The sequence below is a fragment of the Macadamia integrifolia genome, unplaced genomic scaffold (genome assembly GCF_013358625.1).
Source record: "Macadamia integrifolia cultivar HAES 741 unplaced genomic scaffold, SCU_Mint_v3 scaffold2031, whole genome shotgun sequence".
NCBI lineage: Eukaryota > Viridiplantae > Streptophyta > Magnoliopsida > Proteales > Proteaceae > Macadamia > Macadamia integrifolia.
Window position 1 is genome coordinate 62521 of NW_024868471.1, and position 26323 is coordinate 88843.

Sequence of the window (26323 nt, forward strand, 5' to 3'; positions counted from 1 at the left end):
AAATTTATTTGAGATGGCAAAGACGTGCAACAGAGGCTTTTGAGAGCTCTGGTATAGAGGGATGATTTGATTCAATCAAATGAGCTAAAAGAGTCATAGTAGACTTGATATGACTCTATAAGAAGTGAGGAGGGAAATGCATAATTTCGTACAAGTAACAAGTATGACATTGAACAAAGTTGATTGGAAAAACATATCTATGACATTTTTTTTATTCATCCAAAAAAAAAAAAAAAGTTCTCTTGAGTTAACATGGACAAATCATTCGGCCATTCTGACATATAGATCATGAATGGGGATTCTCCTTAATAGGAAACATGTCTAATTTCCTGATCTATCTCAACTAAACAATCATTTATCATGATGTAGGAAATTTTTTTCCCCTAAGTTCTTCCTTCTTTCTTTATACCATATGTGGAGAAATTGAGTCCCAAAACATAACCTGATAAAGTGCCCATAAATTTTACTTTTTTTACAGTATGGTAGCTTGGTGCTCAAATCACCCTTGCCCATGTCAAGTTTAAAAGTAAAACATACTACACTAAAGTAGCTTATATCATTTCTTTAAGGGAGAAAATAAATAAATAAATGAACTTCAGTCAAGATTTGGGCAGCCAATGAAAGAGCTAAATACATGATGACTAATATAATAGAGCTCAAGCAACAAAAAGGAAAATATAATAGAGCTCAGTTTCATGTTAAGGGAGGGAGTGGGGATTCTTCATATACCATACTTGACTCGGCCCCTCTTTCATGCTAACAGACACCAATAAAGATTTGTGTGAGGCCTTTTACTAAATAATTTGGTCTTGTTTTAGGGCAAAGATATCCATGACGACTCAAATATCAGCAAGATGACAAATTATATAGACTCAATTTTTGTGAAAAAATAATTCCTCTAGATGCATCTCAAGAGAATGATAGGACACACAAAGATGATTGAAAAATACAAAAGATGTATGAACATACGACTGGTGAATAAATGATTGAATTTGAGGATGAAATTTGACATGTGATACAACTTATCCAATGGACAATTGATGAAACACAGTAAAGATATGTTGACTACCTTAATATGCTTATCATTGCGGACCATTCTAAAGAATTTTTTCCATTTTAATTAAGAGAAAGATTTCCAATGCACCACACTATATTTGGAACTATTTTCAAGATGTTGACCATTTATCCCTCACATAGATTGCTGCTTTAGACATTGAATGCTTTAGACATTGAAGGGAATTTTTACCAAAATGACATTATAGAGAGTTTCTTTGGATAATCACCTGTCACCAAATAAAGATTTTTTGCTTTATTTTCACATCATTAAACGTTCTTTAAGCAATCTTAAAGAGAATTTGACTTGTTTTCAAAAGTAATACCAATGTGGGGAGATGTTAGATTTTTAGATTTTTAATTTTTAAATTACTTATTAGTAAATGATGAAATTGACAACATATATATTCATTGATTCTATGTGTCAGCTAAACTATCATATGATAGTTGTAGCTTAACATGCAGGTCACTCCATTATTATTGAAATAAGAAGTTTTTGTTTCCTAAATTGGCTAAAAGTTATATGACATGTACATATACAGCTATTACTTCAGCCATTAGATTGATATAAAGTGACCCTATTTAATACCATTTTTGCCACTACAAATGAAGGATGGTCGTGTACATAGACAATGTATGAAAACTAGACCCCTCTAAATTTACATTTCAACATGAAATATTCTCTCTAGGGCATTTGAAGCGGTTGGTTAGGTCAGCTTCTTCGGGTCAGATCTATAAGGTGTTCGATCTACAAAAACCAAACCAAAACTAATAACTACCATTATCGCTCATCTTAGTTTTTCAATAACGTATGAAAACAAGACCCTTCTAAATTTACATTTTTGACATGAAATATTCTCTTTATGGGTTTCAAAACGGTTGATTTGGTCAGATTTTTTTTTTTTTTCATAATCAATTTTCACGAGTAGATTTAGGTTTTTGGGTACACCATTTTTTATGAAAAACATTTGAGCATCGTATCATCATTTTAAAAACGGTACGATTGTAATTTCATTATATGAAATAGTTTAATAAATGATTCGCTTTTGATTTTTTATTACTAATACTTTGAATCTAACTATACCATACCATTTAACCAAAACCACACTGTTCAGCACCTTCAACAGTAAGAATGTAATGCCGGGTGGCCTTGATATTCAAAAACTCAGCAAGCCCTACCCCCCTTATTGTGGAGAGCATGGTTATAATAGACCCCCTACCCAAGCCAAAAACATTTTAAAAATAGCCACCTGCTAGTTCAATTGGTTAAAGTGTTACTTGTTGAAGCAATTGCCACCATGGCATGTCTTGAGTTCAACTCTCCACACCCCCACCCCCGGAAGAAAAGGAAAAAAAAAAAAAACCCTTCCTTCAAGGGATGTAAATAGATAGTTAAAATCCGAATTCGCATTCGTTTAGGGATATCCGTATCCGATCAAAGGATATCTAGATTAAAATCGAAATTATCTAGAAAATAATTATCCGATCCAACTAAATAATCAATTAATGATTTTGAAGGTTCTTGAAGATCAAATAAATTCTGAGGAACAAAGAAAAGAGTTGAAATAACTTAGAAAGATGGATTAAGAGCAAATTATATTCACTGGAGAGAGAAAGTTCCCTGGCCTCCCCAGAGGATTACATAATTCTGAGAATAAAAGAATGATTGAAAATTTGAATTCGATCTGCATCGGTATTTGTTTAGAGGGTATTCATATCCAATCGAGAAATATTCAGATCCGAACAAATCCCATCCAAATTCAATCCGCATCCAATTCATTTATATCCTTGCTTCCTAAGCTGGCTTCCTTGAGTTGGGGGGCCGTCCCAACTGCCTTTGGACTGCCATCCTAATTGGCTTATTTCAGTCCACAGATAATATGACACTAACCAAGGCTCAAGAAGAAGACAATTTGACGAGTTAGGATGGATTGAGCATAGCAAAAACTTTGCAAATTAGTTTCTTTTAGGGTCTGAGAACTTGACCCAAACTATCAGCAAAAAAGGAGCGAACTTTACCCGAACGGCAAAGCCATGCGTACATCACTGAATAGGCCAGAGCGCCAGCATCCAAATGGGCCTCGAGAGGCCTTGGGAAGATAATTGGAAGTTAAAAAGATAATACATTTTAATCACTCTTCTAAGTTCTAACCAAATTACAGAATTCTAACCCCCTCTCCCCAAAAAAAGTACAGAATATAGAAGTTTCTTGCAGCAACAACTAGAAGTTCTCTTCTACATTGGGTTTATGATGTTCAAAATGAAACAAGACAACCGTGGAAAGAAAACCAACATTCGAAACCCAAAATATAGTAAAAGAACCAAATAAATGACTAATGATAGTAAATGCTTTAATTTTGAGAAAGAAAAAAATGAGGAAAAAAATGCCTCTGCTATGATCTGAAAACCCTTCTGGAACACCTTCCTCCAGAGAGCCCATCTTTTGCTAATGACCTAAATGCTGAATAACTCGTCACCCTCTCGTGACAAAATGCAGGTTCTGATGGATCACAGAGGTCGAGTTCGACGACCAGCTGCCCTACCACACAGAAGAGCATTCTTTGGAATTGGGTATTCATCTCTCCATGAATTTGCAGGTGAGTACACACGAAGGTAGAACTGCTGGCCCAGGTACTGTCGGACCCAATTCTCCGACCTTATATTCCACATTCCCACGTTATCCAAAGCCATGTATATTGCAGTCCATGACTTGGGGTACACCTGCACTCCCAATAAAAGAACCCACCATATCAAACCATAGTAGTGTTTCAAAACCAGAACTCTATTAAATCGGCGGCCAGCCAATCCAAGTAACTAAGCAATCTAATTAACCGGCAAGTCAGTATGATCTCTAGGAATAATCCAAGATATAAGTAACACTGTACAGGGGGAGAGAGCTTGGTTTCTGTTTCTCACCTGAACAGTGGAACGAGCAACTGTGTCTCTCAAATTGTAACTGTCTCTGTTCGCAGATGACCACTGGCCTCCATCCATCCTGTTAATCCATAAAAACTCCATGGTTTCAGAAATCAAGAACAACCAAAACAAGGAGGATCATGAATCTTCAAATAGTCTATCATGGCAAAAAAAATGTTACCCGACAACAAAGAAGGCATATCCATCAATGTGCCATGACTGTACGGTGTCCTCCCAATTCTCAAACACAATTTCAACATAGGCCCTGAAATCCGCAGCCATGACAGACGTCTGGAGGTAGCCACCACCACCAGTAGGATTGTCTGGAATGCTTCCAAGGTTGAAGACACCAGAGATCTTGTAGTAATCTGCTATTTTCAAAGGTGTGTCTGCAGGAATGAAGGAGACACTGTTGACAGCATATCTTTGCTTGCCATTGATGACGGGGGCATTGTTGGCAAGTCTGATTGTACGAGTAGTGTTGATCATTCCATAATGGTAAGAGCCTTGAGGATTGGGTCTTGGACCACTTGCAGTCAGATTCCATCTGTTCCAACAGACACAGAGAAACAAATAATAACTAAAATTGATCATAAGCAAAAGCAGAACTTAATGGGAAAATTGAATATGGGGAATACCGGATGGATCTAGCTTGATTAAGAGACCAATCGATCTCAGTTGTTGGACCACCAGGGGGAGCACCAGAAACACTTCCAGCTGAGTTGCTGTAATGGAGAATGGCTGTAGTTGTGAGCACTGGTGTGGTGAACCGTGTAGAAACGACAATGTAGTAATCCTGTCCAGGCTGATCGGCTGTAACCAAGACAGAGTATGACTGCCCCAGATGGACGTCAAGGGAAGAGTAGGTATTCTGAACTGTGTGTGACCCTTCCACCTCGACCAGTGTCAACAAGTGCCCCTGAATTCTGAAGTTGACGGATGTGGTCAGACCCACATTAGAAATCCGGAATCTGTATGTCTTACCTGCTCAACAGGCAGTATAGAATAGTGAGACTTCATTCTTATGCGCCCAATCGGTTCTATATAGCTTGAAAGAACTCAAAATTTCAGTAAATGGCAGCTTGAGTTGGCCAAAGAAGGATGAATTCATGGTTACCTTGATCTATCGCGAATGTGTATCCATTCCAACCACGGCCATTGATGAGAAGCCCATCAGGCATGGGAAGATCATTCCCACTGTCTAAGATTCCTTGCAAATCCTGTTAACGTAAAGGAAGAAAGTTAGCCAGAGACGAATTAATTTCCCAACTTATTATTGTTTTGCACAACCCAACCATACTTACTGTATAGTTATTCTTGTACCAATCACCAGCCAGAATAGTGTAATCCCCAGCTGGGTCAGCAAAAGGAACAGGAATTAGTGGGCGGCTAGAGATCTTGATTCCACCAAACCCTCCAGCAGCCTTGTGGAATGCAAGTGATGGAAAGTAGAAGAAGCTGCCAATCTGATCTTTAGCCTGGAGAATGTAAGTGAAGTTTTGCCCAGGTGGGATGGGACAGTTGGTGCCATAGACTCCATCCTGCCATGAGTTCCTCCTATGTTGCAAACCGTCCCTGGTCAGGGATATAAATCAGGTCATGTTTAAGTAGAGGTGAAGTAGAGTGAAATGACATAATAGTATCATTAGAAAAAAAATCAAACTTTTGAAGTAAAATGGGAAAAAGAAAATCCACTGGACTGTTAACTTTGATGTAGAATGATCAATTTCACATGGAACTGAAAATTAATTCCCAATGGTAAAGAACTGAAACTCCTTGGTGAAGATTAAAAACAACGGGATCTGTTTCAGAAGTGAGAAGACAAAAACAGAGGAGGAATTCCCATTCCTGATTCGGATCGACACTAACATTATAACCATGTGTGGCCAACCAATCCACCATTCCAACCCCGACAGAAAGTAAACAAATATAGAATAACTGATCCGTGATCCCTAAACTTAGAATCTCTGTAAAAAAAAAAAGCAGATTCCACGCACAATGACGCAGAATATTACCAGAATGCCCTCCAATACCAATTTCCTAAGAACAAAGCGACGGATCTAAAATCACGTCTACCAATGCTACAGATTGGTAATTTCGGAGAAGAATCTACAGAGTTGGGAGCTGAATAACAAGAAAGTCTTTAATGGCAGTCTTATTAAATTGATAGAATCCCTCCCAATTTGCAATGCCGGAATTCACAAAACAAAGGAAACGCAATACATTTCTATAAACGGAAGCAGACGGATCTGGTCTATCTAGCTCGGAACGGGACCACGATCCATACTACTGTTGCAGAAAGGATTACTAAAAGTTTCCCCAAACTCAAAAGGATCGAAGCAAGGTGGGGGAGAATTCGATCGAAGAAGAATATAACATTTACTTACCAAGAGAGTAGGAACGATTCGTTCAAGTTGTTGAAGAGATTGATAATCAAGTTATCGTTCGTAACGCAATCGATCTGAGGCCCTGGAAACTGACCGTTTATCAAGATCCCCTGCATCGTTACCAAACTTCTTCATTAAAAATAACTCTCCAAAAGAAAAATCTGAACTTAGTGAACCAAAATTTCTATAACAGATACCTGTTGTTTGACTCCAAGAGGGTAGATATCGCCGTAAGTCACATTCCATGTGAAGAATCTGTAGGGGTCTTCGCCATTAACACAAGAAGAAAGAAAGAGGAACAAGAGCAAGAGAGAACAGGAAAGCCTGATATCTCCCATAACTCTTCTCTTCTAAACTTTTCAACAAAACTCCCTAAATAATGAATACAAGCGGCTGTAATGGAGCGACAGATATACTGGAAAGATCTTCTATGGCGCCATTGCAGGAGTTGCAGAGATGTACCCCGAGAATCAAAGAATGCAGCGAGATTGGCTCCCTCACTCTTCCACTCTTTCTCTCTCTCTTGTAGGGAAGGCTAAGTCGGTGACGGGAACTAACTCACAAGTGACAATAAATGGAGTGTTTCGATACAGAACGGGGTTTTGTAAGCAGAGCTGAGGAAAGTAGGAAGAAGAGAGCAACCCTTTGGGTTCTATGAGCTGTCAGTCTAATAGCGGGAAGCCGCACCCGTACGGTGGCACGGCCGCAGAGACTCGCACATGCTCAAATGGAGTTTCCCTCTCCACCTTATCCTACGGTCAGCGTGTTTCTTCGCTGGAAGGATTTTGTTTATCGCCGACAATGACATTTTCACTCGGATATCAATTTGGCGCGTCTTTATGAATTTGTTCAAGAAGGGTCTTATCCAAGCTCGGGGCCAGGTTAGTTGGGCCATAGTCATTATCACTTTATTTTAGATGGGCCCAAACATTTGTTCGAATTTAAGTCTGAATTCTCATGGCCCAACTAAAATTGCACTCCTGAATGCGGTGGGTAGTAGGTGCAAGTGTGCCCTAAATATGTAAATAAATAGCCGAAATCCTAATTTGATCAAAAGGTATTTGGATACAAATTTGAATTATACAAAAAATAGTTATCTGATCCGCTTAGATAATCAAACGATTTTAAAGGTTCTTGAAGTTTAGACATGTTCTAGAGAATGAGGAAAATAGCGAAAATAACTTAGAATGATGGATTAAGAGCAAATTGTATTCATTAGGTGGGTGGAAGGAAGGTTTGAACTACAAAAGCTAGAGAGTAATGGATAGTTAAATATCCAAGGTTGATCTGCACTCGTATCATTTTAGGGGTATCTGAATCCAATCAAAGAATATCCAGATTCAATCACATTCGATCCATAGCTAATCCGTTTACATCCCTATATTTGTATTCCTACATCATTTGAAAATATAAAGCCTTAGGTGCTAAGGGATTTTTTTTTTTTAATGCAAGGGACCCACAAAGAAGTCAAGAAAGGACCCACACAAAGGTTAGGATGAAGATCCAATACGACTGTGTCTTTCAATAGTTGAATTGGATGAGAGAAGATACAAATATGTAATTACACATTTCCCCTCTCTCCATATAATAGTTGAAGGTAACACTGTGTATGTATACATTATACAATACACAAACATTTTCCAAAACAAATAATGTCTATTATGTGTTGTGGGAGCCACAACCCTTTACTTGGCAATATTTTGATCAGAGAAAGGGTAATAAATGATTAGGATTTAAGGGTACAGATGCAAGTCAAGTGAAAGTGTGAAACCAATGTTTGGCACATGGTAAATTGGTAAATGAGTTGGGCTCTAATTACAATGTGGCTATATTTGGCTAAGTTTCTCTAATAAGAAGCTTCTTAAAGTGGTGCATGTTATTTGGATGGGATTCTAGGTAACTGCCATAATAAAATTTCATTTGAAATTCTTATTTCTGTAACAATTTCATTTTCCATAAGGGGGAGAAGAGAGCTAGATTAACAAAGTTTTGGCCCATCTAATCTAAAGAGGTGTAACAACTCAAACCGACCCGATTGAGGTAGCTGACGGCAGCCATCTTCCACAAGCTTTTTTTTTTTTAATGGGGGTAGCTGAAATTAGTGTCACAAACAAAAGCAGCAGGGCACGTGCAAAGGAGCAAAAGAAAAAGAGTCCACTGAGGAAGATTCTGGTTCAACTTTTGGACATCAGGAAAAAATAAATAAAAAATACAGTTTACTTATGCAATTAATTAATGCCATTAAATAAGAGATATCCTGGATCTTGGGTCCCACAATCCTCCCAATGGAACTGGAATACATAAATTACAATGCAGAGTACCGACGTAGACACACAGTTTCTTGACAGATTTGTTTAACATTATTATTTTTGGAACATTTACCACCGACACGGTTCCTTTATATACTTAACATATCTGCCAGTCTACTTCTTTCCATTTTTATGGGAATCAATAAAGGAAAGATATTTTTACCAAAAAAAAAATAGCTGACAAGTGGCTGCTGAGGAAAGGCTTTTTTCCCCTCAGCTTTCCCATTGGTTACCGTGTATGTTATTACACTGGCATTAACGCGTTTGTCTCCTCTGTTCTCCCGTTCACACGCTATTTATCGTCCCATTGGTTCATGCCTAGAAATATCCTTGCTTTCTCTTTAAAATCGTTTTTTTTTTTTTTTTTTTTTTAATGAAGTTTTACCCTTAGTTCATATCGTTCAATCAAAACGTATGGTATCACCCAGGTATCAAGATCAAAGATTTGTGAAATCGATCTGATTTGATATTACCGGATATGATCAACTAATAAAAAAGTGACACGTAGATTTGACACTCTGACCAAAAGGTCAGAACAAACGAGTAGACGTCCCAAATATCAGATTTGCCCAACCCAAACTTACCAGGATTCGACCATGGCCGAATAGAAGAATAGATGTTCAGGAAATCAGAAGACCCAGTGCAAGGAGTCGAACTAACGAGCAGACGTCCAGATCACCCCTTATCACATAGAAAGCTTCTCACTTCGAGTCCACGTGTCACTAGTATCTAATAGTGACACCTATAATTGTCCTTAAACTTGACCCTTAAAATTAACAAACTTAATTAGGGTTACGCAGTTAACATACCCAAGACTGACCATGATTGGGTTAACTGTTACAATTCTGATTATTTAATCTAAGGGTAACCATGGGTTAACCGTTAGAATCTTGGAGTGCTCATGATGAGATCAGCCATCTTAGCAAATCAGTCACCGCAACCCAAACAAGGAACGAAATCAACCACGCTTTGACAAGTTCAGGTTACCCGAGAAAAGGACTCTCGAGCCAATGAGGAGGATCCCCGACCACAATATAAAGAAAACCAAAGTAAGGAAGGAAGATAAGCAACTTTGAATCGTCAGAGCTCTGTAGAAGTTTTCCCTTCTCAGCCCTAGTTCTAACTTGACTTTCAAAGAGCCTTTCCTAGAGATCGGCTCCTAGACTAGTTTTTCATTTGTGACCTACAGGTAACAAGGATGCAAGAATCTACAGTATCAGATATCAATACTTAGAACTATGCATTTGACAACACCTTTCCCATGAACATTAGCTTAGCCTATTAATAGCAGGTTTGGCTCGAATAGCCAACACCCAACGGAGGAGGCTAAATTTTTAAAATCTTACACATGGTCAATCCAAGCCACTCTAGATTCAAATTGACAAATTTGCTATCTCACTTTTCGACATGGCATAATTTCGTCCATCGTCAAATCTTGACATCACAATTCAGAGATTAGGTATTGAAACAACTGTTTTATAAAAACCCATAGTCCATCCCCATTTTCATTCTAATCTTTGTTGAACGATTGCCGCCTCCATCAGTGATTCAATCAATTAATTTGTGTGAAGATACCTCCATCATGCCTCATTTTCATCACATTAACCACATTTAAGCGATGTGGATGAGTAATTTATGGAAAACTTGCTATTTGATCGTAACATTTTTTTCTCATAATTTTTTAATGGTTATTATTGAATTTGTATTTAATGTTAAAAGAAAGAGTTTGGTTTGCTTTATTTAAAATTTGTAAACTTATTTTAAAGCTTTATAATGGTACAACACATACATATGTCCATGCTAGAGAGGGGGGGTAGTAAAAAAAAATAGTGGGAAGGGGAGATGCAATTTTACCGTATGAAGCTGGATGGTATGTTTGTACACGAATTGGGATGGGTTGATCCCAGCCTTGAGTTGGGGACTATGGCTATCTCCAACCTAAAATGTGCAAGTTGGGCCAAAATCAGGTTCAAATTTGAACCAAAGTTTACCACGTTCAACTTATATATCGAATCCCACCCCAAATCAGTGGCCGTCCTTGAACTCAAGCAAACCTATGTGACAGAAATCCCAGCCCAAGCCCAAAATAAAAACAAGTAAACCTCAAGCATGTCTTTTGGGCCCAATCTGCCCTTCATCTCGAATTCTAGAAGGTCCCAAGGAGGTGAAGGGGTATACAACTTGAGTGAGAGTAATTGAGGGTTTCGGATGACATGAAAAGGGTACTTTTTGGTTAATTAGTCGAAGTGGGTAGCTCCAATGGAGTCATAGATCATGGAATAAGTAGGGTGGGTAGGCCCAATCACCATACTACATTTATAAACGCGAACTCCCCTTATTACCGTACATTGAATTCTCACCACATACGACTTGCATAAAGACTTAACAATCCTCCTCCATCACTGATTGCTGAAAACTTTTTTTCTTTCTCGCAAAATTTTTTTTTCCAATAATATATATGACAGTTGACACTTATCACATAAAAGTTATAACATAGCCATAAAACGATCATAGGGAAAATCATAAAAGAATAAAAAGTGAAAAAAGAAAAAAAAGAAGATGTGGTAAGATAAAGAAAAAAAAAATGATATGAATTCTTGGATTATTGCAATTTTGGAAAAATTGTTTGTAAAATCTATCTACATTAATATGTTTACCTCAAAACTTTAATTAATAAATCTAATTGCATTAATGATCGAAAGAAGAAAAAAAAAATATCACCGAAATTAAGGGTGTCAATTTGGGAACTAGGAAACCGTCACACACCAATCCAATCAAACCTAGAACTATATTGTTCTATTAATAAACAAGATGGTTCTGAGGTCTGATTTTAAAGCTGATTAATAAACAGGATGAGACATGTTCCCCAACAGCTCCAGAATTGAAAAGACCAAAAAAGAAACATTTGGAGTTGAAGCACCAAGACCCATTTAAAATCACATACATAAGCATAGTTTTAAGGATTATATCGTTATGGAAGATGTTTATTTGAATGATTTGGGATTTGATTTGGCATTGGTGATTTGGAAGTGTGGAATTTTTTGATTTATTTGTATGCTTAGGTATGAAATTTTCTCTTTAAGTATTTAGTGTGTTGGATATTTGAATGCTTATGAATGAATATTTAAGAGCTTGGTAAAAAAAATTTTTAAGTCAATGCTTGAACTTCATGGTTTAGGAGTACAATATGTTTATATGTACATCCATAAGAAAAAAATGTTTATATGTATTAGTGTAACTTTATTAGAGCATGAAGTTGTTAAAATAAAGCATTATATGCCAAAGTTCTTACCCTAGACCATGGATTTATCATTCAGGAGTGATCAAGCTGGAGGACCTCTAGTACCACATTCAAATTTGATGCTGCTTTAAAACCATGATTATGCATCATCTAATTACCATATTATATCTTACCCAATATATATATATATATATATATTTTAAATTGAGATGTTTGAGGTTAGGAATGGCAAGACTAGGTGGGGTAGAAACAACAAAGAATACATTCTATGGATCTTAGAAGTAGCACAAATAAGTGATAAGATTAGGCAAGCCATGTGTGACAGACTGGCAGGCATGTGCAATGAAGACCAATAAATGGGAGAAAGGAAGAGACAATTGCAATTAGTTGGGTTCTGGTCAGTTTAATGAGAAATAGTTGCATGGTATTTGTACATTTGCAAAACTGGGAATGGAACTTGGTCAACTGAATCTTCAGATTCAGAAGTTGGGCTTCTGTTGAGGTCTTTCATGTAATGGTCAATAAGCCATTCGACTTGAATTAAAAAAAAAAAAGAGGAGAAAAAGCCAGAATACCCTGATCATCTGCCATACTAGTTGTCATTTTTTTTTTTTTTTTTTTTGGTAAAAGGATTTTATTAACGGGGGAACAATGTCCCAGCATAATCCTCAAATAAATGGGGATACAAGGTAGCGGGAGGAGAATAGAAATACATATGCGGTGACTGTTGTGTGGCCACGAAGGAAGCCAATAAGTACCACAGAGTTACCCTCCCGAAAAGTGTGATAGAAAGTGACAGTAATGAAGAGAGAAGCCAGCCGAGAACAATCAGCAATGATTTGGACAATTCGCCAATGACATGAGATTGGTTTGCCTTGCAAAAGCTCTATGATGAGTAAGTTGTCTCCTTCAATGAGCACATTATCCCAAGAATGATGAAGGGCTCAAAGAAGGGCATGTCTGACCGCAAGAGCCTCAGCAACAAGGGCAAAAGATACACCAATCCTCATAGAGAATCCACCCAAGCACATTCCATTCGAATCTCGACAAATACCTGCCAAAGCAGCTGGACCCGAGTTACCCTTACTAGCCCCGATAAAGATTGGGGAGGACGCCATCTGACGAGCTGTTGAGTGTGCGAAGAAGTAGACCGCTGCATCTGAATAAATTCCTGTGCTATACCAATGGCAAAACGAGCTACCGCAATTGCAGAGAAAGGTTTCTTTCGATAGACCCAATTTCAGTAGTTCACTCAAATTGCCCAAACTGTGGAGCAAAACAAAGTTGACTGTTGGGTTGCAAGAAGCGATCGGGCATGAGAAAAACAATGGGTCTGTATCATCGTTGTGAAAGAGCTGCTTTGGTTTACGTCAAGAAAGTGTGAAACCTGTGACCAAACTTCCTGCGAACATCGACAATCAAAGAAAAGATGTTGTTGAGTCTATTCAAAGGAGTGACACAGGTGGCAGGAAGATAGACGTTGATCCCACGTGAGCCGAGGAAATCAAGGGAAAAAAATCCTTTGTTTTTCTCATCCCTGTTTTTCCTTGTTTTGCTAGCTCCAGAACACGACACGTGGACAACTTTAAGACCAACGCACCGGATGTAATAATTCTCACCCAATCTTGACCGTTGGTCTTAAAGTTGTCCACGTGTCGTGTTCTACAGGTAGCAAAACAAGGAAAAATAGGGATGAGAAAAACGGAGGATTTTCATCCGAAATCAAGTGGGGGAAGCCTGTTATGGAGCATCTTCCAAAGGAGATGTTGAATTTTCGGAGCTGTTGGAGTTTTCCATAGGTGTAACCAACTGCTGGGCTGACGGGGAGTAGAACCAAGAACTAAATGATTATATGCGGATGCAACAGAGAACAAACCAGTAGAAGTAAGGGACCAAACTAGCTTATCCAGAGACGAAAAAATCAGGATCGGAATTGATAATCGCCGAGGCCATATCGGGTGGCCACCAGTGGAAAATAATTTCTCGATTCCAGGATCTGCTTGAAGGCTTGATGAGCTGGGCAACCCGTGTTGGAGCTGTTTCCATGAGTGGGAACGGAGCCACTTTGGGAGGGAAATTTGGAACCCAATAATCGATCCAAGGGTTAATCGATAAACCATCCCCCACAACTAAGAAGGCACCTTGATGAAGGAGGTCCCTAGTTGCACACACTGACTTCCATCCCCATGAGGCATTATTGGGACACTTCGTCCTGAAGAAAGAAGAAGTTGGGAAATATTTGGCCTCCATCAGGGAGTTCTATAGCGATGATGGAGGGTGTAATAGCTCCCACCCTTGTTTTGCCAATAGAACCAAATTCTAGGCCTGTGGGTTCTTGGTGTTGAGCTCTCCCTCTCTTTTTGGTTTGCAAATGGTAGCCCAGCTGATTGCAGAGATCAGTTTGGCTGTCCCATTAGACCAAAAAAATTCCCTGCTCTTGGAATCGAGTTGATGAGTCACTGATGAAGGCAGTTTAAAACAAGACATCATGTATTGAGGCAATGCAGAAATAGTGGATTGAACCAGTACCACTTTACCCGCTGGCGATAGAAATTACGTCTTCCAGTATTACAATTTTGAGGAGATACGTTGAAGCAGGCCCGTACAATGGCTCCAAGACAATTTTCCACTTTAAAAAGGGATGCTCAGATAGAGGTCGAAGAAGGAGTAATGTGGAAGAAGTCCTTCAACCGACGCTTGTTAGCTGAATCAACATTGGGGTTGAATTTTGCACGAGGTTTATTGATGTTAATGGACTACCCCAAATGGTAACAATAATGATCAAGGACCCTTTGTAAAGCCCAAGCCTCCAACATTGAAGCTTTACCAAAGAAAACCAAATCATCAGAAAGGGCCAAATGAGTGACAGGCAAGGAAAAAATAGTTGATTGGATTTCCTCACCAGTGACAGGTAAAGGTTTGATTGTCTGTGTCAGTAACTCTACCCCAAATCTGATCAAGATAACTTTCCTCTGAAAAAATGTGTTGTGATGTGTAAAGATCCTGAAAATAAGAATTAAACGCTATATCAATGTCTCTTTCCTCAGTCAGAGCCAAACCATTGGAATTTAGGTCCCTGATATGATTGAATGCTCTTCTCTTAACTGTGGTGAGATGAAAGTATCTCGTATTCCGGTCACCCAATCTAACCCAGGAATCACGAGATTTCTGCTGCAAAAGAATCTCTTCTTGGTGTGCCTTTAGGTGGAGTTTTACTAAAAGGTGTTTCTCTTCCTAAACCATTGAGTGTCTCGGAATTCAGGAAGAACTTGCTCTAGTTGTTGTATTCTGATTTTAATTGAGTCCATCTCCTTAATAATATTGCCAATCTCCAATTTGTTCCGAGACTTTAGTTGCAATTGAAGAGAGTACAGTTTTTTGCTCAGTTTGAAGGAGGGTGAATCTCGGATCTGATTTCCACTCCACGATGAAACCACCTGATCTGGGTAAGAGGGTTCTAGTAACCAGAAAGCTTCAAATCGAAAAGTCCTATGGCGGTGTGATAAATGACCCTCAATGTGAAGAATAATGGCCTTATGATCTGAACTCGCGAAAATATCTGTGGTCACAAAAGCATTTGGATGTAAATCAAACCAATCCTGACTCGAGACATATCGATCTAGCTTACCATCAATCCCCCTCTCCCCCATCTAGTTGTTAGTCCACGTGAATGGGGAGCCTTGTTGTGATAAATCTGTAAGGCAAGCTAAATTTAAGGAGTTAAAAGGAGCTAACATTGAAAGGGTGAGTGGACATCCTCCTCTTTTATCCTTAGCAGAAATGTAAGAATTCTAATCCCCAGCTAAAATCCAAGGACTATGTACAAATGAAGCTAAATTGGAAAGAGAGTCAAATTGAGACTGTCGTGTAGCCACATGGCAACTCAAATACACCAAAGATAACTCCCATGTTTGATTAATATTAGCAATTGAAATCTGAACATGGAAACACCATTTACTTTGCTACAGAACAACAACATCCACAAATTCATCCCAAAACAACAAAAGACCTCCTACCCCATGATCGGCTGGAGAACAAACATAGCTAGAAAAAGAGAGACTACGGCAAAGACGGTGAAAACGAGTAGAAGAAGCCTTAGTTTCAGACAAAAAAACATATCCCTGGTAGTGTCTTGTTGATGGTCTGACGGAGCTCCCGTCTTACCGAAGGTCGACCGATCCCACGGCAATTCAAACAAAGGAGCTTCATGGATCCTCGAGTGGCTGAGTCTAACTCTGGCCAGAAGAGTTAACAATTGCATGAATGACAATTGGCGGTCCGTGATCACAGAGAGCAGTGTTCTGAACTGTTGCATGTGGGATGAGAAGAGAGAAACAAAGAATACCAGATGTTGGAGATACTTCCAAAAATTGCATTCTTAAGCCATGTGGCATTAAAAGAGGGCAGTGATCATGAGCATTTTCCAAAAATTACAGCAAAAGGTTTACTTTCTAGTGATCGAAAAATAAAAGGTCGGAATGTGGATGCTTGCACCGGAAAAGGTGGGTCGCTTAGTTGATCCGAAAAACTAAATGGGTTTCATTATCGTGCCATCGACCAACATAAAGACTAATTGAAGTCTTAGCAGCAGTGATCGCTGGGTTCCTAGGTTTCAGAATCATTAAAAGTCCGTAATATAGCCACAACTCATCAACACTTGTTGATCTATTTTGCCAGTCATTTGAGAAAATAGAGAATAGATCTTGAAAAGAAGCTGAGCTTTTATCTCTTACCAGGCCAATCCGAGTTGAACGAAGAAGATCTATAACTGATTGATCTTTGATCTCACCTATGCTGACTGTTTCCGCAGAATGACATATAACGACGGGAGGGCTTCGACCAGAGAGCCGAAACTAGATAAACTACCAGTGGAGGAACATCAAAAGAGGGTCCGAATGGCTGAAGAAGTGGAAGAGGACGACAGCTGCTCGCCAAGAGAAAACACCAACACTTCAATGAAGACGATGCCCTCACGACTAAGAGTAAACTCAGAAGGAAGGTCAAAGGACACTGTAAGGCAGCGAAAACCGTAACAGAAAGCTTGCTCTCTCTGTCCACAACAAAAGGGTCATCGGAGTTTGTCGAATTCGGCGCCGGCGATTCCTTTCGATGTAACTCTCTCTTCTCTCTTGATATGTACGTCTTAATGTTCGTCCCTCGTCAGTTGCAAAATGAGCCAATGGTCACTCTTATCAGCATCAACCAAACCTAATTTTTTCACCCTGTGATCCTTAAGAGAAGGAATAAAGTTTTGTTGACTCTGATATTTGCATGCATCATCGTCGTTGCTGCTGTATAAAACTTTTGGATAGAAAAACCTTGTGGGTCTGGCGTAGGCAACACTAGACAGGGTACAATGGTCTTTTTGCACCCGTTCAGTTTAGGTGTTGCCTGTGCCAGACTAACAGGAATCTTTTTCCCACAACTTTTTTACTTTCACAGCTTTGGAATGACTTTTAAACATTGTTTCTCTTATCAATTGCAGTTGAACTCTATGATGGAAATTGGAAGTGATGTCCAAGTTTGTGCTCGAGGCCCTTGGGATATTAGAAAATTAGAGACTTGTGGACACATTTAATCCCTTGGACAGAGGGAATGTGGGAATGTATCAATCTTAATTGATTGTTATAGAAAATTTATTTTATCTTAGAAAAATTATTGTTTGTACTTGAATCCTTCACTTTTAATTGGTAAGTAAATGATTTCTAATATTATATGCAACCTTACATCCAAAACAGGATCAACTTTCTTAAACTGAATGCTGTTGTCTATGAGCTCATGCCAAGAAACTTGTGATTTTGTGGTTTTGGCATTGTCTCTTAGTCATAGATATCCTGCAATGTATTAGAAAATGGTTTCTAAGGCCTATATATACTAGATCTTGAAATTCTTAGTAGTTGTGAAGACTCTCGACACTGTAAAAAAGGGCACACCTAGTGCATCAAGTTCCCACCATTGCAGGGTCTGGGAGAGCCATAATGTGCGTAGTCTTACCACTATTTTGCAGAGAGGCTATTTCCTAACTCGAACCCTCGTCGCAATTGAGAAACCTTATTGTTGCGTCAAGGTCCACCCTCTAGTTGTCTCAACATTGTATCCTTATAAATTTATAGATGAATTCTTGGACTATTTTCTTAATAAATAGAGTGGAATGGAAGATCTGTATTCATTTAACTGACTTGCAGAAACGCTAGTATTGATCTTAGAGAGTTTGATTGGATTGGGAATTGGCCGATTTGACTTGATTCATCATATGCACGTTTGCAATGTCTCTCCCATAATGAACTCATTTGCTAATATGTGCACACATTATAATCTTACTTTACGATCACCTCCTATACAAATCTTCATCCAATCAAGCCCATCAATCAACACTCATCCACTAATCTATATCAATGCGATGACTGCATATTAGTCCATACATGATGAAAACATTACATTCTCCCACTTGACAGCAGGAAAAATGTTCCTTGAGTTACCAGAGGAGGGTACACTTGCTCTCTCTCTCTCTCTCTCTCTCTCTCTCTCTCTCTCTCTCTCTCTCTCTCTCTCTCACCTCATTACCCTTCTATATATGAACCATCTTGTCACATCTCATTGACGCGCTCCCTATGCCATCTCTTGATATATAACTAAGTATGCATTAACCCTCAGCATCATTGTAGTCTTTCTATTTTAATCTTAATGAGAAATAGTAGTATGCGCTTTGTGCACTTGCTAAACTAGGATTTGGAACTTGTCCAGCCGAATCTTTAGTGAGGTAAGTTAGAGCTTGAAAGATCCTACCCCAAATCTGATCTAATATGGTACATGGTTTTAAGTATTGGTATAGGATCAGTTGGATTGGCCAATCTATATTGATATCAATTGAGACCAATATTGGTACCTGACACATTTGGGATCAGGTAGGGGTGTCAATTCTGGGCCCACACCGGTAGGTCTGATCAAGCCCGACACATTTATAAGCCTGACCTAAATAGATTTCTTTAATCCCAACCTAGCCCGAACCCTTTGATACTATTTGAAATCCTCATTTTGCTACCACAATTGAACAGTAAAGCAAAAAATCTTGGTGGGTTTACTCTAATTTTCAAGATGAGCAAGAGATTGATCGATGAACAAGCATCCTTAACAATAGAAAATTAAATTTAAAATTAAAATTTATGTAATTGCCATGGTGAATTAATGGTGGGTTTGCAAGATATGCTTTAGGAAAAACCTATGCTTTCAATGGAATAAGCTTGTCAACTTGAGTATTTTGACTATCGCATCGACGCTGGGAAGGGCTATTTAAAACCCGTTTAAAGACAAACTAGTCTGTAGCCCGACTAAGGCCTGGTTAAGGCCCATTTATGGTAGTCCAATTATAGCTCGTGACTGCTCGGACTGATTATAACTCGTACCATGTCGGACTTCACTAAGCCTGTTTAGCTAAACAGGTGTCCATAGTGTAGCTCTAAAATTTGGCCGAGCCCAACTAAGCCTGACTGAGACCGGCCATCTTGACTGGTTGACACCCCTAAGATCAGGTATCGGTATAGGAATAAGGGTAAAATCATAAAAATAACTATTATTTTTATGAGAAGTGTAAAATTAACTAATCCAAACTAATATGGGGCAATCCAAGATCGATACCCAACAACTAAATCCTTGATTTGGCATATGCTGAGTTGTTAGTATGGAACTCTTTTAGTTACAAAGACTTAAACATTTTTTTTTCTTTTATCCATTTCAGTTGAACTCTACACATTTGGAAGGGAGGGAATGTGGGAAATTCTCCCCATGGGGAGAGGATCCGAACTCCAACCATGTGCCGGATATTGAGGGGTCCAACTTTTGTGGACTGGCACCGGCCTAAGGTCCCTACTCCATATTCATATCTCAAGTTCTATCCATTACAAAGAGAATGGATCAGGCTCACTTACGAGAACGACTCTAGTCCATGAATTTAGAATCAATTTCTTTTCTCTTCATTTAATAGATTCTAAATTCATGGACCAAAAACATACGAAATTATTCTCATATTTAAACCTGATCCGTTCATCATTATGCCACGTTATTTAGTTATTTAAGGAAAATGTAGCGACAATTTGGGTAGCCGAGTGTAAATCATTGACTTTTTTTACTTTGGCTCTCAATAATTTGGCACATTGGCTCTCTCTCTCTCTCTCTCTCTCTCTCTCTCTCTCACACACACACACATATGTTACTGTAGAGGTCCTGATTTCTTCTTCAAGGCCTGCCTTCTCTTCAATTTGGAATATGTCAAATAGTGTTAAGTACTCCTTCTTGTGTACAGCTTACATGATAGCCAGTTGTCTGCCGTTGATAGGGTATACATATGGTTGTGAACCATCAAAAACGTTATCCACAAAGATGCGATAAGCTGCCTCTGTGGGATGGTAGAGATCCCAAAAGATGTGATCTCCTCTGTTAGAACAGTAGCTAGCAACGGGCAGGCAAGGTACCTTAGCATTGAGCTCCCCTAGCCCACAACAAGCCGCCTTAACCTCTTTAAACCCTGAAAATTTCCAATAGAAACGAAATATAAATCATCACCAATTAATCCTTCTTATGTCACAGAAAAATTGATTAAAAAAAAAAAAGAAGAACAAACTAGTAGACGAGACTCCCATTAATGGCTGGGTCTCGAAGGGGCAAGTGTTCGTAGCCTGTAGCCTTGCCCCTGCATCAAAGAAGAGGTTGTTTTCAAGTTTTGAACTTATGACCAACATGTTGTAATAGTACAACTTAATTGTTGTGTCAGAAGCTCGCACATTAGAAAAATTAATGATAAATAAGGATAAATATATTGTTGTACCATATTTAACTGGATCTTGGATGAAGTTGAGCAACATAGCATGTGTATCAAAGAAGGAATAGTTAATGTCAGTGTACTTTGATTTCATCCCTAGGAGCAATGCCTTGATGCCTTCATTGTAGGTATGAGACCAGTAGTTTGCTTCTTCATTGCATGCCTGTGTTTTGTTTTGATTTCTCTGTGATGGACAACACCCGATCGCTCCCACGCCGATCATAACGAACTTACGTGCACCAAGATTGTATATTCGCTACACATTTAATGAGATCAATAGGTTAAGGGATAATTAATTAATGCTCAAAATTTATGATTTTTTGGAGTTTTTGATGCAATATATTACTTTAAAAAAAGAAGAAGAAGAAGAAGAAGAAGAAAAGAAAGAAAGAAAGAATGTTGAAAAAATAAAGAAAAGACTCCAATTAGAAGGCTGCAAGTATCAACCAGGCTCAATTTGAGCATTTCACCCAATCCAACACTGTTTCAAAGAAAAACCCTAATCACATGCTGCATGCATGGTTAGTGATAGACGAGTCTAGATTCTCTCCACACGTGGTGACCTTTTCACATGAGATCCTGTTTGTCCATGGAATATTAGACCATAAGGCAATGGTATATTAATTGATCGTGAGGAGGGTTACTCCTCTTTTCACATAGAGAGCTGATCTGGACTCATAACATGTTCCACTTCCATCAGCTGCTACCATGAGTGTAAGGAGAGGCATTTATATGATAAAAAGAAGCACATATGGTTAGGTGACCCAAATTCTTCAAAGGGTTTGTACATGTAGGGGTGTCAACTAGTTGGGCTAGGTTGGTCTCAATTGGGCCTGGCCACTTAAAAGCTTTGCATCATGAATGCCCATTTAAGTAAACGGCCTAGCTTTGGGGGCCATGGTATGGTTTATCATCGGGCCGGTCGATGTCGAGCTTTAATTAGGCTTCCTTAAACGGGCCTCAATTGGGCTACGGATTTATTTAAATCTAAATGGACTCTAAAAGGGCTTTAAACGTGCCTACCCTAAAATTCTTTTTTTAAGTAGGTTGAAGGCCTAGAAATATGTGATGCAAATTTTTAATAAAGAAGAGAAGTGATATGAGATTATAGTTGTTCTTACAAAAAAAAAAGACTATGACCATTTGAACTTACAAAACAAAGTTTAATTAAATCAAATCCTATTACAAAGCAAAGGGTAAGAAAACTTAATTAGTTTCTAACTAATAGTGGCAGAATATGAATTTTATGTAGTATTAAAGAGGGTTGGGCTGCAACGAGTCGGTTCAATCTGGCACCTGATGAGCTAACTATTTGTATCGTGAAAGCCCGTTTAATAAATGTGTCGGGTTCTAATCAAGTCAAGCCATAAACGTGTAGGGCTCGGTCAGGCCTATCGGCTCAGAATTGACACCCCTAGGCAAAAAAATACTTTGTGGGAAGGCAATGAATGACAAGTGAAGAGCCTATAGCTCTAATAGTGAAGAAAAGGTGTGTGGTTCTTCGCTATGGGCCAGCAACACTATAAAGAAAAAGTGTGGGTTCGACTATAGGCCTCAAAGTTTCACTATTCACTGGGTGAACATCTAACGACTAGGGTGCATGCCGGGACCGTCCGAGCCGTTGGATCCTCACTGCCACTCACTACAGAGGATTTGAGTCCTGGTACATGATCTATGGAGTGCAAGTCCTGGTGGTCTTTGCCCAGGGATCTATAATCTATTGGTTCAAAATCATGGATTCAAAAATCAGAATCAAATTGTTTAAATCGGCCGATTCAGATTCAGATTCAGATTCAAATCAGAATAAGCTGTGATAGATTTCTACCGATTCCAAGTGATCAGGGTCGAAATTGACCGATTTTTCAAAACCTTGATCAGGAGTCAGGATTCAAGAGTCAAGATGATGTTGGTGATGAGTAGTAGTAGTACCGTTAACTGGCCTCGTAGGGTAGAAAGCATCAAGTCTACCAGCTGCTGGGGAGTGATCTTTTGACGGAGAGTGGACTTTGGTCCAAAGTAACCCAGCATGTCATTGCTACCAATCACCACCCCAAACATTGCCTTCGACAAAAGTTGCTGCGTTCCAACGCTTCCAAGCTGTTGCACCAATTCTCCATACACCGTCGCGTAGTAATCTATTTGTTGATCGATAGATAGTGATACCTATTATTAAACAAAAAAGAAAAAACCATTCAAGTCATCACTCAGCGGGGATAGCTCAGTTGGGAGAGCGTCAGACTGAAGATCTGAAGGTCGCGTGTTCGATCCACGCTCACCGCATTTCCTATACTTTTTCACATTTTTTTTTCTATGATTTTTTGTGGTTGAAATGGCTGCTTACGAAAAGTTTATTGGTGGCATCCATAATGCCGGCTCCTCCTGAAGCGAAGCTTACGCCGCCAAGGAATGCATTGCTCTTGTTTGATGCCGAAACGAGTGAGAGATACGGTGGTGAAGTTGGCAATCCCAGTTTCTCAGCTGCCAATCAATCCAACAAAAAAAATATTTAACAAGATCAAATAAATCCCCCAAAAAATTGCATATAATTCCCCAACCCCCAATTTTTTTTTTTGCTCAAATACGTGGTAATTTGCAATATCCCCACCAAAATTTTATAGCACTTTCTGAAAATTTCTGACATAAAAGAAGTCGAAAAATTAAGGAAAGGGATAAAGAACTGTATTCCGGGAGTGTAGGGATGGCGCCCTAATACAATCGCAATGGAGAAATGACTGCCCCAAGCCATGAAAGTTCCACCATATTAATACTTTTAGGTGTGCTCCCATTGACCTCCACACTGATATAGGAGTCATACTCCTGAACAAAGATCTCTTAGCCTTTAAAAAAACAACAATCAATCTATACTGAATCAGGTTCCTCTCAACTGTGATTAACCACCTCAATCCATCTCATAACATCCACAGGTTATGGTCCTCACAACAGAGGTGAGGTGGTTACCTGTAGATGAGGGGATCCGTACTCTAGAAATTGTATCCCACCCACACCTAGAAAATTTCTGACCAAAAAATAAAGTCCGAAAATTAAAGAAAACAGTAATCAATGTAGAAAATCTAACTAAACATAGAAAAACACCATTAATGCGCCAGTTGGAAATTCCAACTGCCCCAGACCGGTGGGTTAGTATCCTTTTTGAGGTAGAAAAACAAAAGCTTTCCAACTTAGAGGTTAGAAGGTACCTCTCCTCAACTAATGGATGGATTCAATTCTGATAAGAAATAAGGAGTCTCAATCCTAAATAGACTGTGTGGCTCAGAAAACCCAAATCTCAGTTATTAAGGCTAGGTATTGGGTTGTGACATACCAAGGAAGTCTGCTGCATTCTTGCCATTAGTGAACCTGCCGGTAGGCTTTTGGCCTGGAAAATCGATGCCGTTATGGGGGAAGTTAGCCTTTGTGAGTGACTTAATGTGATTGTTGTTGCCCACATCCACCAGTGAGTCTCCGAACACGAACACCGCCGGAACCATCTGAGCTTCGGCAGGAGTCACTAGTGTTACAAAGAAGCTGATGACGAAGAAGAAGAAGGAACCCATCACAGAGTTGCAGTGAGCCATTGCTTGCTGTGCGAGCAAGAATATGATATTAGTTGGTAAGCTTTTGACTTTAAAAAAGAGGAGGAAAAGCTACTGTAGGAGAACACACTTACGTGTTACGTGTTCTTTCTTTGCTTTTTGAGTTTGTAAGAACGTGAGTGCAAGATGAGTGACTTTATATCTGGAAGCCGCGTGGGCTCCATTGCTCCATTGGTAGAAATACGAATATCTAAGTTCCGTTCCCATCTATGGTCTTTGTGATAGGGAGAAGTTTGGCGCACCCCGGGGGGGGGGGGGGGGGGGGTGGTTGCTGTGTCAGTGGTAGAGCTAGCCGGCTGGGCCATTGGGGGAGTCGGCAGAGTGTAAATCGGTTTGGTTTTAGTTTCAATCTATATAGTGTTGGTGTGATTCAGAACTTAATCAAAAACTGATTTGATTCTGAAATTCATTACTTAAACCGAACCTGTTCGATTGATTTGGTTTCAGTTCTTCTACAATTTGGTTTCGATTGGCACACTTGCCCTCCTATATCCTATGGTAGTGGGGGGCTTGTGCATTCGGTTGCTTCTTCTTCTTCTTCTTCTTCTTTTAATGGGAAAAAGAACCCTATCAGCAAGGATGAAACATGGCCGGATTTCTTAAAACCCTAACCCAACCCTAGGTCCTCAAAATTCAACCAAAGCCTAATTCAACCTGTCGGGTTCATACCAACCCAATTCAACCATAATTGACGTTGTCAGGGCCAGGTTGGGTCTAGCTGGGCTAGGCTGGGCTGGGTTGGATTGACCCTGACTTCAGCAATGGTTGGACTAACTTTGATTGACCTGTTTTTACCATCTATATCCAAACATTAACCATGGTTCATGATTGGGTCGGGGTCGGGCTCGGGTTGAGGCCTCAGCTCAGCCCAACCCGACCCGAAAGTTAACCCTAAATTTATATTAGAATTTAGGGCTCTTATTGGTATATCATTCTAGGTCCTCAAAATTCAACCAAAGCCTAATTCAACCTATCGGGTTCATACCAACCCAATTCAACCCTAATCGACGCTGTCAGGGCCAGGTTGGGTCGAGTTGGGCTGGGCTGGGCTGGGTTGGATTGACCCTGACTTCAGCAATGGTTGGACTAACTTTGATTGACCTGTTTTTACCATCTATATCCAAACATTAACAAATTATAGAAAAATGAAATACCAATAAGAGCCCTAAATTCTAATATAAATTTAGGGTTAACTTTCGGGTCGGGTTGGGCTGAGCTGAGGCCTCAACCTGAGCCCGACCCAATCATGAACCATGGTTGGGGTTTTTCAACCCTAACCCATTCTCAGGGTCAAAAACTTGGCCCAAGCCTTGTTTGGGCTTACGAAAGGTTCAGCTTGTCAAGGCCAAACTTTCACCCCTACCTGCCAGTTGGGTGTAGGAAATGTCCAGACTAACTGGGTGCAAAATGACTCCACTACCCCCCATTATGAATTGAAGATGCTCTTGTATATCCTCCCATTGGCCCACGCGTCTGGTGTTTCCTACATCAGATTGACAAATTACTTTTAGTGCTCTAGTATAATATATTCAAATTCGATTTGATTTTGAGTCTTGAATTTGATCCCTATGTTAAATCTAGAATCAAATCGAGAATTGTTCTAAAATTTGATACTTAAATTGAATGAAATTTTATTCGATTCAATTCCGATTTGTTTTTGACACCCTTAGCTGGAGACTAGTGGGAGGAGACTTGAGTTAGTGGATCCCCTGGTAAGTTCATCACCCATGGAAGGGGAAAGCGAAGGCTTAACAAGTACACTTATAGTCTCAGATTCGACGGCATCCTTCACACTATTCCCACTGATGAATCCACCTAGTTGTTTGTGTCTATATGGCGAAGAGAATTGCCGTCAAAGAAAAAACTAGAGTGAGGATAAGATAGGTTACAGTCACCAAAAATTAGATATTTCATTTCGCAAAAAAATCCAAATACTCATGTCCATGCTGACCCGGTTCAGTATCGGACAAGAAAGAGAAAGAGAAAGAGAAAGAGAAAGACAGATTCAC

General features: G+C 39.3%; 2 protein-coding genes, 1 long non-coding RNA gene and 1 other non-coding gene across 6 annotated transcripts; 2 read left to right on the top strand and 2 right to left on the bottom strand.

Moving 5' to 3' along the window:
* Positions 1 to 3156: 3156 nt before the first annotated feature.
* Positions 3157 to 18454, bottom strand: LOC122065479 (L-ascorbate oxidase homolog). 2 transcript variants are annotated; one of them, XM_042629288.1, is made up of 9 exons: positions 18401 to 18454; positions 6554 to 6866; positions 6357 to 6466; positions 5274 to 5544; positions 5087 to 5189; positions 4608 to 4953; positions 4151 to 4516; positions 3970 to 4048; positions 3157 to 3774 (listed from the first exon to the last, which is right to left on the bottom strand). In XM_042629288.1, exons 2-9 carry the CDS (start codon positions 6692 to 6694, stop codon positions 3562 to 3564), a joined length of 1629 nt encoding a protein of 542 aa, XP_042485222.1. In that variant the 5' UTR covers positions 6695 to 6866; positions 18401 to 18454; the 3' UTR covers positions 3157 to 3561. The 2 variants fall into 2 exon arrangements, with proteins under 2 accessions (XP_042485222.1, XP_042485221.1); XM_042629287.1 differs by lacking the exon at positions 18401 to 18454 and having other exon boundaries at positions 6554 to 6983.
* LOC122065480 lies at positions 16687 to 17561 on the top strand. Its single transcript, XR_006136021.1, has 2 exons — positions 16687 to 17017; positions 17392 to 17561. It is a non-coding gene; the product is annotated as an uncharacterized LOC122065480 (long non-coding RNA).
* A 1547-nt stretch (positions 18455 to 20001) lies between the features above and the next one.
* Positions 20002 to 24406, bottom strand: LOC122065476 (GDSL esterase/lipase At5g55050). Of its 2 annotated transcripts, XM_042629285.1 has the most exons (6): positions 24389 to 24406; positions 24044 to 24302; positions 23063 to 23199; positions 22651 to 22884; positions 20728 to 20977; positions 20002 to 20427 (listed from the first exon to the last, which is right to left on the bottom strand). In XM_042629285.1, exons 2-6 carry the CDS (start codon positions 24294 to 24296, stop codon positions 20207 to 20209), a joined length of 1095 nt encoding a protein of 364 aa, XP_042485219.1. In that variant the 5' UTR covers positions 24297 to 24302; positions 24389 to 24406; the 3' UTR covers positions 20002 to 20206. The 2 variants fall into 2 exon arrangements, with proteins under 2 accessions (XP_042485219.1, XP_042485218.1); XM_042629284.1 differs by having other exon boundaries at positions 24044 to 24389.
* TRNAF-GAA lies at positions 22929 to 23001 on the top strand. The gene has a single exon. It is a non-coding gene; the product is annotated as a tRNA-Phe (tRNA).
* Positions 24407 to 26323: the final 1917 nt, after the last annotated feature.

What these genes read in the sequence shown, in the direction of transcription:
- LOC122065479 (XM_042629288.1), bottom strand. Translation starts at nt 6,694, where the DNA reads ATGGGAGATATCAGGCTTTCCTGTTCTCTCTTGCTCTTGTTCCTCTTT. An exon ending in GGTACAAGAATAACTATACA is followed by an intron (nt 5,190 to 5,273) that starts GTAAGTATGGTT and finishes TTACGTTAACAG; the next exon opens with GATTTGCAAGGAATCTTAGA. An exon ending in TTGCTCGTTCCACTGTTCAG is followed by an intron (nt 3,775 to 3,969) that starts GTGAGAAACAGA and finishes TTGGGAGTGCAG; the next exon opens with GTGTACCCCAAGTCATGGAC.
- LOC122065476 (XM_042629285.1), bottom strand. Translation starts at nt 24,296, where the DNA reads ATGGCTCACTGCAACTCTGTGATGGGTTCCTTCTTCTTCTTCGTCATC. An exon ending in ATGCCACCAATAAACTTTTC is followed by an intron (nt 22,885 to 23,062) that starts GTAAGCAGCCAT and finishes GTTTAATAATAG; the next exon opens with GTATCACTATCTATCGATCA. An exon ending in CCAAGATCCAGTTAAATATG is followed by an intron (nt 20,428 to 20,727) that starts GTACAACAATAT and finishes GGAAATTTTCAG; the next exon opens with GGTTTAAAGAGGTTAAGGCG.